Source organism: Balaenoptera acutorostrata, chromosome 11 (genome assembly GCF_949987535.1).
Source record: "Balaenoptera acutorostrata chromosome 11, mBalAcu1.1, whole genome shotgun sequence".
Taxonomy (NCBI): Eukaryota; Metazoa; Chordata; class Mammalia; order Artiodactyla; family Balaenopteridae; genus Balaenoptera; species Balaenoptera acutorostrata.
In genome coordinates, this window is record NC_080074.1 from 18597628 (window position 1) to 18608990 (window position 11363).

The 11363-nt window shown below is 41.5% G+C and overlaps 1 protein-coding gene across 6 annotated transcripts; it reads left to right on the forward strand.

The window, feature by feature from the left end:
- Window positions 1-2265: 2265 nt before the first annotated feature.
- Window positions 2266-8028, forward strand: LOC103012539 (ubiquinol-cytochrome-c reductase complex assembly factor 6). Of its 6 annotated transcripts, XR_009009811.1 has the most exons (5): window positions 2266-2401; window positions 2745-2862; window positions 3103-3157; window positions 5360-5395; window positions 6956-8028. XR_009009811.1 is itself a non-coding variant. In XM_007165775.2 (4 exons), the coding sequence occupies exons 2-4, from the start codon at window positions 2755-2757 to the stop codon at window positions 7061-7063; spliced, it is 252 nt and encodes an 83-aa protein (XP_007165837.1). In that variant the 5' UTR covers window positions 2266-2401; window positions 2745-2754; the 3' UTR covers window positions 7064-8028. The 6 variants fall into 6 exon arrangements, 3 of the variants coding, with proteins under 3 accessions (XP_007165837.1, XP_007165838.1, XP_057413610.1); XR_009009810.1 differs by lacking the exon at window positions 3103-3157 and having other exon boundaries at window positions 5356-5395; XR_009009812.1 differs by lacking the exons at window positions 5360-5395; window positions 6956-8028 and adding an exon at window positions 3791-5349.
- The last annotated feature ends 3335 nt before the right edge of the window (window positions 8029-11363 follow it).

The following is an 11363-nucleotide window of genomic DNA, read 5'->3' on the forward strand; positions in this document are numbered from 1 at the left end:
AAATACAGACGTAGAGAATGGACGTATGGATACCAGGGGAGGAAGAGGGTCTGGGATGAATTGGGAGACTGGGATTGACATATATACACTACTATGTATAAAACAGATAACTAATGAGAACCTGCTGTATAGCATAGGGAACTCTACTCAGTGCTCTGTGGTGACCTAAATGTGAAGGAAATCCAAAAAAGAGGGGATATATGTATACATATAGCTGACTCACTTTGCTGTACACCAGAAACTAACACAACATTTTAAAGCAACTATACTACAATAAAAATTAATTAAAAAAATGGATCACAGACTTCAGTGTAAAACCTAAATCTCTAAAACTTCTGGGAGAAAATACAAGAGAAAATCTGTGACCCTGGGTTAGATTTCTTAGATATAACACCTAAGCATGACCCATTAAAGAGAAAAATGAAAATGGGACTTAATAAAAATTAAAAACTTCTGCTCTTCAAAAGATTAAGAAAATGAAAAGACAAGGTATAGACTGGGAGAAAATATTTGTAGATCAAATCTATCTGATAATGGACTTGTATCCATAATATATAAAGAAGATTCAAAACTCATAATAAAAAAAAACCCCAATTAAAAAATGTGCAGAGGGCTTGAACTGATACTTCCCTCAAAGAAAATATAAGCACATGATTCTCAACATGATTATTCATGAGATACCATTACCCATGTATTAGAATTGCTAAAATTAAAAAAGACTGATCAAAGTGTTGGAGAGGATGTGGAGAAACTAGAACTCCCATATACTGTTGGTGGGAACCTACAATTGTACAAGTACTTTGGAAAACAGTTTGGCAATTTCTTTAAAAGTTAGATATATACCTACCATAGCTGCAGCCATTCTACTCCTAGGAATGTACCCAATAGAAATGGAAGCATATATTCATAGACCTGTATACACGTCTTTCTGGCACTCTTCACTGTTCATAGCAGTTTTATTTGTATTAGCCCAAAACTGGAAACAACCAAAATGTCAACCAAAGGCGAATGGATAAGCCAGTTGTGGTATAACTATACTCAGCAATAGAAAGGAGTGAACTACTGATACATGCAACAATGTGGATGAATCTCAAAATAATTGTGCTGCATGAAATAAGCCCGACCAAAAATAGTACATACTGTATGATTCCATTTCTTTAACATTCTGGAAATGCAAACTAACCTATAGTGACAGAAAACAAGATCAGGTTGCCTAGGAAATGAGGCTGTGTGGAAGAAATTAGAAAGAGGAGCAAAGAAACTTTTAGAGGTGGTGGATGTTTTCATAATCTTGATTGTAGTAATGGTTTCACAGGTGTACAAATATGTCAAACCTCATCCAATTGTATGCTTTAAATACGTGCAGTTTACTGAACGTCAAACATACTGCCATAAAGTGGTTTTAAAAATGTGAATGTATCATGATACATGTTATGTACACAAGATTGATTTTTCAGAATTTGTCTTGCATTAACCTTTTGCTTAACAAAAAGTAATCCATAATCAAAGCACAATCTTTTTTTTTAAGTTGAAGTATAGTTGATTTACAATGTTGTGTTAGTTTCAGGTGTACAGCAAAGTGATTCAGATATATACATACATATAAATATATATAAGAATATACTTTTTAGAATCTTTTCCATTATAGGTTATTACAAGATATTGAATATAGTTCCCTGTGCTATATAATAGGTCCTTGTTGTTTATTTTTTATATAGTAGGGTGTATCTTTTAATCCCAAACTCCTAATTTATCCCTCCCTCCCGCCCCTTTCCCCTTTGGTAACCATAAATTTGTCTTTGTCTGCAAAGCACAACCTTAAAAACGCATGGATTAAATAATGTCGATTTCATTCTTCCATTTTCCAGTGGCACCATAACACATGGTCATAGCTGTCTGGGTGTGGCTCTGTTTCAGGTATCAAAGGACGTGCAGGGCACAACTACAGAGAATGCTTTTAACTTCACTCACTATAGAGTGACCTCACCTAAGCACATGTGGCTCAGTGTGCGAATCTCCACCTGCTCCTAAAAGGTGGTAAACGTGAGCAACCTCCTTTGTGGGTGCGAAAGCACAAATGATTCAAGAATCCAGCCAGAGACGACGTCAAGACTCGACATCTGCCAGGAAAATTCAACTATAGAGAGAATGATGAGGGCGCCGAAAGCCTGGGGCCGGGAAAGGTATTGGTTTAAAAAGAAGAAAAAGACAAGACACTTGCTCTGGCCGAAAGCCCCACTTCCGTCCGGGTCACGTGCCCACGCCGGCAGTGAAACAGCTTTCCGGTCCGGCGCGGCCCTCATCCCCTGCACTTTCGGTCCGATCCGCGGCCGCCCGCTCCGTCTCCGGAGCGCCCTTTCACCGTCCCCTGATCCGCTTCCGAGTGCCAGTGCAGCTCAAGGTACAGTCTCCCCCGGGGCGCACCCCTAGGCTGGGCAGTGCGGTCTGTAGTGCCTCTTCTCCCAGGGGTTGCTGAGCCCCGCGGGAAACCTTCGGGTGCGACCTGCCGCTCGCTCCGCCAGAGCTGCCTTTGAACTCCAAAGGCCCGGCCTCGCAACTAAGAACCCGCGGCCGTCTGGTCTTCCGCCTCCAGGGGGCGTTCGTGCGCTCGGCGCCCTCGTTTCATGGTTGAGGACCCAAGGGTTCTGACTCCGCCCCTGCGCTGCAGTGGGCCTCGTTTACCCCCACGGCTTAGTGGGGACCTGGGAACGTTCTAACATCGCCTGCTTTCCCTCCGCCTTAAGCCCGCCGACCATGCCCGCGGGCGTGTCCTGGACGTCCTACCTGAAAATGTTCGCCGCCAGCCTCCTGGCCATGTGCGCCGGCGCGGAGGTGGTGCACCGGTACTACCGGCCGGACCTGGTGAGTGCAGGAGGGTCCCCGCGCCTCGCTCCTGGACCACTTCATTTTCACAGCAGCAAAAGTGATATCTTGAAATTAGGAGCACGTCTGCCCGGGCCCTAAAACCTTGTGGTGGCATCTCATTGCCGTTAGAGCAATACATGGCCTGCTCCTACACAGTCTTGAAGTTTTACACGGTCTGGCACCTGTCTGCCACTGGCCTTATCTTCTACTGTTTCTTCTTTGTTCCCTCTGTTGCAGCCACACCGACTTCCTTGCTGTTTCTCAAACTCGTCAAGCCTGTCCCAACCTCAAGGTCATGCTGCTTCTCTTCTTGGAATGCTTTTCTCCCAGATATTGGCTTGGTTTACTTCTTGAAAACTTAAAGTCTGTGCTCAAATATCTCCTCTAGCAATGAGGGTTCTTTGTACAGCCCCCAAAGGATTCCTCCTCTGCCATTCTGTCTCAGTCCTTCTTTTCTGATAGAGCACTTGTCACGGTTTGCAATTATTTTATTCCTTTGTCTTTTTACTTGTTCTTTGTTTCCTCCACTAGAATGTAATCTCCAGGAAGGGACTGTGCCTGTCTGGTTTGCTCTTGTATCTCAGTCACCTAGAAAAGGCCGTAGAATGTATTGATAGTAGATGCTTAATAAATATTTGTTGAATGAGGAAGGAGTGAATATAGGCATTCAAAGGAGGGAGGAATTTTAATTAATTTTAATAAGCATTCCCGGAAGTACAACTGAGAATTAGAGGTACTTTTGAGGAGTTATGGTCTTGGGGAGGTGGAGGCAAGGAAGTACAGTGCAAATAATTCCAAGAGTGTGCTCCGTGTTATGCTGTGGGCGTGAATAGAGTGTTAGGAGCACAGCGCAGGGAGCAGTCGTTTCTGCCTGGACTCTGGACAGGTAACACAGAACCAACTGTTCGTTCGTTTCTAATTTCAGTGAATTAGCACTACAGTTTTGGAGGTGTTTATTCTGGTTTTCGGAAGAGGAAACTGAGGTTCAGCAGAGTGAAGGTGATTTCCCGAAGTCGCATAGCTTAATGACGATTTGAAGCCCAAGCTTTCTGTTCAGTGTTTCTCTTTTTTGAACCTGTTAATGAAATAATACAACGCCCTTGGAGTTTTCCAATTGAATTCAAGCATGTAGAGTAAAAAGTGAAAATCCCTCCGCTGATAACCTCCTTTATCCAATCTGCTCCCCATTTGTTGGTTGGTATATACTTCCAGACTTTTTACTGTTGTTGAATACACACACTCACATACATAGAGTTTATGGGGTGTTTTCCCCCATGTAAATAGAAATTCATATACACGTTTCTCTGCGGCTTGCTTGTTTTGGTTAATGTCTGTATGAATAGATTTGCTTATAGCCTTTTTTCTTTCTGGTCACTGAATAGTATTTCATACTATAGATATTCCATATATTATTTACTCAATTCCCTATTGACGTTTAGCTGGTATCTAGTTTTTGTACAAACAATGCTGCAGTAGCTCTTTCTTACCACTTTAGACTGCTTCTCTTGAATTCTACGGAGGCATCAAGGATACTTAGTGGGGACAGAAAGGGGTTAGAACCTTCCACAGAAATGCAGTTTGGTCTCTAGCTTGTGCAGGAGTAGACATCAGACAGGCTTTACAAAGGGAGGAATGCCTGTGATTTGACCCTGGGAAATTTGCCCTTTCGTTCACCCATATCATAAGCCAGAATGTGCACGGGTTGTTACCAGCAGCTACCTGGACCTTGGGATGTGGCAGCTGAAACCAGAATCTCTAGAAGGGGCATACTGAAGTGTCTCAGGCCACCTCATCCTGATTGGGTGGTGACATTGGCAGTGGGGCACCTCTGTAGGGACTTGTAGGCCAGGGCTGGCTGTGTGTAGGAGGCTGTTGGCTTTACTAACATTGAAGGAATTTATGTTCTTTACCTCTGTCTGTTGGTATTGTTCCAGCAATTACAGTCACTATTGTAACCACCACCAGCCTTTGCAGGAGTATTTCAGTCTCTGCAGCTAGGGGTCTGGGTGGATTCTAGAGCAGAGGAGACCGGAAGGGCTGCCTAGGGCTTGTGCTCAGTGCTGTCTTAAGGGAGAAGCTTTAAGGGCACCTTCTCCTCGTCGTCCAGCCCAGCTCATCTCATCAAAATAGAAGAGGAGGCAAAGACTCAGGGCGGATGCTCCGTCCTGGAATAGAGTGCTTTCTGCTCGAGCTTCCCTTTTGCATTTCCTTTTACTCTTGCATTACTTGTACTTGTTCTGTTTTTCTTAATTTATAATCTGTTTACTATTGGAGGCATAGAAGGTCAAAAGACACAGTCTCTGGACTCATTTTACAGCATTCGTTTTTGGTTGTCTTGAGACACATGCACACAAACTGCTATTTAGAACCTCTGCTGACATTGCTAACTTTGATGCCAAAATCACTTTACTCTTAAAAATTGGTTATATATTTAGTATGTAAATAAGAAGTGCTACCTTTTTTTTAATCAAAGTTGAATTGTCATTTTAGCCAGAAAGTGGAAACAATCCGAATGCATATCCATCAGCTGGTGAGTGGATAAATCGATGGTATTTATATCCTTCTATTTTTATGTTTTTTTATTTTTTGGCCACACCGCGTGGCATGCGGGATCTTAGTTCCCTGACCAGGGGTCAAACTCGTGCCCCCTGCAGTGTAAGTGTGGAGTCTTAACCCCTGAACCTCCAGGGAACCTGAACCTCCAGGGAATTCCCCAGTATATCCTTGTAGTGGAATATTATTTGCTCCTAAAAGGGCATGAAGTATTGATATATGTGACAACACCGATGAACCTTGGAAACATGCTAAGTGAAAGAAACTAGTCACAAAAGACCACATGTTTTCTGATACCACTTTTATGAAATGTCCAGAAGAGGCAAGTCTGTAGAGATGGGGCAGTGGCTTGCTGGTGGTGGTGGTGGTGTGTGGAAATGGGAGCCACTGCTAATGGGTTTGGGTTGCATTTTGGGGTGATGAAAATGTTCTAAAATGTATTATAGTGACGGATGTGCAACTTTGTGAATATACCAAAAGCCATTGAATATTTATTTATTTATTTTATTTATTTTAATTTATTTATGGCTGTGTTGGGTCTTAATTTCTGTGCGAGGGCTTTCTCTAGGTGCGGCAAGCGGGGGCCACTCTTCATCGTGGTGCGCGGGCCTCTCACTATCGCGGCCTCTCTTGTTGCGGAGCACAGGCTCCAGACGCGCAGGCTCAGTAGTTGTGGCTCACGGGCCTAGTTGCTCCGCGGCATGTGGGATCTTCTCAGACCAGGGCTTGAACCCGTGTCCCCTGCATTGGCAGGCAGATTCTCAACCACTGCGCCACCAGGGAAGCCCAACCATTGAATATTTAAATAGGTGAATAGTATGGTGTGTGAATTATATCTCACTAAAGCTGTTACAAGTTAAATAAAGCAAAATCACCTTTTTAAAAAAAAACAAAACTTTATTTATTTGGTTGCGCTGGGTCTTAGTTGTGGCACGCGGGATCAGTTGCGGCATGTGAACTCTTAGTTGCGGCATGCGGGAGCCAGTTCCCTGACCAGGGATCGAACCCGGGCCCCCTATATTGGGAGCGTGGAGTCTTAACCACTGGACCAGCAGGGAAGTCCCCAAAATCACCTTTCTTGAAGGCAGTTTTGTATTTTTTTATCTACTGCTTTATGCTTTGTGCATAATAGGCACTTACTGTTTTTGAATAAATGAATTAATTCCTAATATCTGTTTTCTGTGCCAGGCACATGGTAGAGAGGTCAGTAAGTAGTGCAGGAATGAATTTCCCAGTGTGGAAAGCCTTGTTCAAATTTGTGATCTGTCAATCGATAACTGATGCAAACTTTCCCTCTGTGAGTCCTTTAGTACTTAAGACGTAGCCCAGATGATAGAGTCATGTAAATAGAGGGCTAGAAAGTGACATAGATCAACTGCAGGTTCTCATAATAAAGATTTATCATTGAGTAGCTGGGGGCTTTTTGTTCTTTTTTACTTTTTACTTTCCTTGATGTTTATCAGGTTACATTTAATTACAGTCTTAGAAAGCATTGGTATCTATATATTTTGTTTGTTTTTATTTTTGTTTTTTATAGACAATACCTGAAATTCCACCAAAGCCTGGAGAACTCAAAACAGAGCTTTTGGGACTGAAGGAGAGACAACATGAACCTCAAAATTCATCTCTGCCAAGAACTCTGTGAATAATATTATGAGAATTAAATATGTATTTTTAGAATTTACTGAGTCAAACTACTTGTGTTTAAGCACTAATACAATGCTAACTGCAAGACGAAGTGCTCAGCAGATGTTAACTGATGCATTGAGATTTAGTTATAGTTTGACTAGTGTTTCTTGAAAACTGCCAAAGCTTATATCATCAGCTCCTCTAATGTGGTTTGATAGATACCTAGTCTTAAATATCATGTGAGAGAACATATTTGCAGTGTCTCCTACCCTTATAATTCTGGTTTATTTCTCTGAATTAGCTTGACTATAACGGCAAATGGGAATTACAAATTATAGTAAAAGTGACACTGACCATGAATGCTTAGGGTGAGAAGTTAATATTTCTCTAAATATTGGAAAGTACTATTTGTACTAAACTGAATTCAGTTGAAATATTTAAAGTTTGAAATTCTTTTAGAGTTGTATACATAACAAAGTTATAAACAATTGTGACTTGGACAGTCACAAGTTCTCTACCCCCAAATTTGAGAAACCACTTGGCATTTAATTTCTCTTATAAAATACTGAAATAACTGATAAACATAAATGAGTATTGTTATGGGTTGAATTGTATCCCCCCAAAAGATGTTGAAGTCCTAACTCCCAGTACCTGTGAGTGTGTATTTGGAAATAGGGTCTTTGCAATTGTAATGAAGTAAAGATGAGGTCATTAGGGTGGACCCTAATCCAATGTGAATGGTGTCTTTTTATAAGAAGAGGAAAACGCCATGTAAAGACAGACGCACAGGGAGAATGCCAGGTGATAACAGAGGCAAAGATTGGAGTGATGCAGCCACAAGCCAGGGGACACCACCAGAAGCTAGGAAGAGACAGGGCAGGATTCTAGCCAGAGTCTGTGAGCATGGCTCTGCTGACACCTGGATTTCAGACTTTTGGACCCTAGAACTGTGAGAGAATAAATTTCTGTTGTTTTAAGCCATCCACTTAGTGTTTCTTTGTTATGGCAGCCCTGGGAAACTAATACCAACGTGTTAGCCCTTTTCTGAGTCTATGAAAGCAGTTCGAAAGTAATTTATAGAGCAGTCAGCGCTGTGTTCAGGGCTATTTTTCCAAAAGAAGTTTTTAAAAATTCTGAATTTCTAATGACAATGTCTAAGCTTATTCTTAGCCAGTTACCAGATTGCTACATGATAGAGATCTTTGGAGTCAATGTTGAAATCTTAAATTCCTAAGTGCAAACAAAATGCTTTTGTTTCTCTCCATAGTCCATGCCCTTTTAGTTTAACAGTATAAAGCAACTAAATGAAATGGTTTATTTCCAGACTCATATACCAGATTTTTCTTTTCCGCTGTGTCATTTGGTACTTTATCATATGTTCCCAGCACAAAGAGAATCTTCAATTCTGTCAGTGACAGATGAGCAGTACCCTACCCTAGGAAAACAAGGGCCGGGATTCTGAGGCAGAAGATGGGCTTTTTTTTTTTTTTTTAATAAATTTATTTATTCATTCATTCATTTATTTATCTATTCATTTATGGCTGCGTTGGGTCTTCTTTGCTGCACGCGGGCTTTCTCTAGTTGCGGCGAGTGGGGGCTGCTCTTCGTTGCGGTGCGCGGGCTTCTCATTGCAGTGGCTTCTCTTTGTTGCAGAGCACGGGCTCTAGGCACTCGGGCTTCAGTAGTTGTGGCTCACGGGCTCCAGAGCACAGGCTCAGTAGTTGTGGTGCACGGGCTTAGTTGCTCCACGGCATGTGAGACCTTCCTGTACCAGGGATTGAACCCATGTCCCCTGCATTGGCAGGCGGACTCCCAACCACTGTGCCACCAGGGAAGTCCCCAGAAGATGGACTTTTTAGTTGAGACTGATTGCTGTTTGCTGATACTTTATTTACTGTGCCCTTGTGCACGAGACTTCCCTTCTCTGTATCAAATTTCACAGCATCATTAACTGAATACATTTTTCTTGAAAAAAAATTGTATACTTTACAAATGGTGAAGCTTGCCACAGCTGCCATTGCAAGGGCTTTATATCAAACTGGAAGAAGTCTATTTTTTTTTTAGTTAAAGGGATGTAAAACTGTTTTCCTAAATATTAATTCGGTCATTCTAGTCGAGGTGCCTAACTTCCGCAAGTAGTTGGAATTCCCAAAGGCTTCAGGGAAGGATACTTGATTTAGTATAAATCAACAAGAAAGAGTCATGATTTGAACCCAAATCTCCTACAAGACAATGGCTTCATGAAGGTGAAAAATTAATTTTATAGCTATTAAAATTCAAATGTACCAAAAATTAAAATGCCATCATTTCAGTAAGTGCTGATTCTAAGTAACTTTAACCAAGGTATATATTATATATATTTTTTCCTTTTTTAAGCTGACCCTGTTGTGAAAAATGGACATTATGGTAGGTGTAGAAATGTGGCCTCCAGATTCCCAGGAAAAGGCTTGTCATCCCAGCGCTGAATGCTTGTCCGCAAGCTCCCTTCACTTGCCAGCTCCTGCGGGGACGGCCTCAGCCAGCACCACTTGGCTCAAAGCTGCACAGCACAGAGGGGCCGGCGACTGTGAGGGACCCAGGTTCAGCTCACTTCCCCGCACGGTTGACTGAGGCTGGTTTTGGACTTGCGTTGCTGCTCAACTTCTCCTTCTGTTCAGTCTCCTTTCCTCTCCTTCCACAGGTGCTCATCCAAGGGCACTCCTTCGTAAATATTCTGCACACTGAACTCCATCTCGGTGCTTCCTGGAGAACCAAATCTGTGACAAAAACCAAGTATTAAAAGTAGAACTAGGTTAGTCCTTAATAAAGCTGTGAGGGAACAGTTCAAGGCAGCTCAGTTGTAACCCGTCAGATGATTTAGACCAGTTAAACAGTTGTAGTGCAAGGTGTATATGGCATAGCTGCATAGCTGCCTGTTTCTACCAAAACCTCAGGGAGAATGATGCTTTTTATGCTTCCTGATGGAAACAATGGAAATTTAGAATTTGTAATTGGAAGATTCTGAGGAGCAGAAGTTTCAGATGTCACAAATTTAATGCGACCTAATGGCTTTAATTTTTATGTCATAACAACCTTCACTAAAAGTAGTAATTTATAGTGGCCAAAAAATTGGAAACAAATACAACTAATAGCTAATATAATATTGTATCAGGAAAGGAAGCTATACCTTAACTGATAGCCTGTTTCTCTATGACTGAGCTCCCATTTTCTTAAAAGGGAAAAGAAGCAGGGCAGATTTTTAAAAAGATGATTGTAGGGTATCTAGTAATTTCAAAGTGATTATTGAAAACTAAAAAAAGAGCTTGATGGGGAGAGGTAGGAAGCATATAATGATTAGAATTACGAGAAGCCTAGAAAGTGTCCTAGATCATCAGGAAAATTGTGAGTGCTTAACAACTTTATTGTACATAAAATTAGGTTCCACAGAATTTTCTCACACACCATGATCTCTGAATATGCAAATGAGTAACATTTTCTCTCCCTAGCCAGTTAAAAAAAATACTATTTCAGATGGCTATATTTAGAGAAACCGTTTCTCCCATAACACATTTTAAAACAAACAGCTCGATGAGGATCTTCACTCAATATCTGTAGTTATACTTGTGGTAGGATTATAGGTGATTTTAAAAAGATAGGCTTTTTATTTTGGAATAAATTTAGATTTACAGGAAAACTGCCAAGATAGCACAGTTCCTGTATCCCACTGCCTGTTTCCATGAATGCCCTCATCTTACATGACCATGGTACACATCACACATGCCAGAGCTAAGGCGCAAATGACCTATGTCCCAGACTCTGGATTTCACCAGCTTTCACCCAGGTTACTACATTGCATTTAGTTGCCATGTCTCCTTAGTTTCCTCCAGTCTGTGACTATTTGTTTTTTGGGTTTTTTTTAACATCTTTATTGGAGTATAATTGCTTTACAGTGGTGTTAAGTTTCTGCTTTATAACAAAGTGAATCTGCTATACATACACCTATATCCCCATATCTCCTCCCTCTTGTGTCCCTCCCTCCCACCCTCCCTTTCTTTGGTTTTGACCTTAAAAAATTTTGAAGAGTACTGTTCACATATTCTAGGTTAGGAAGTTTTGGAAAGAATACCAGAGGTGAGGTACCCTCATCACATCAGGGGGTACATGACATCCCTGGTGATATGAACCTTGATCACTTGGTTATTAAGGTAGCACTTACCAAGTTTCTCTATATAAAGTTACTGTTTTCTGCTTTCCATACTCCAGAAGACAGTCATTAAATCTAGCCCACATTGAAAAAGAAAAGGATTAAGCTCCACTTCCTAGAAAGGGGAGCTTCT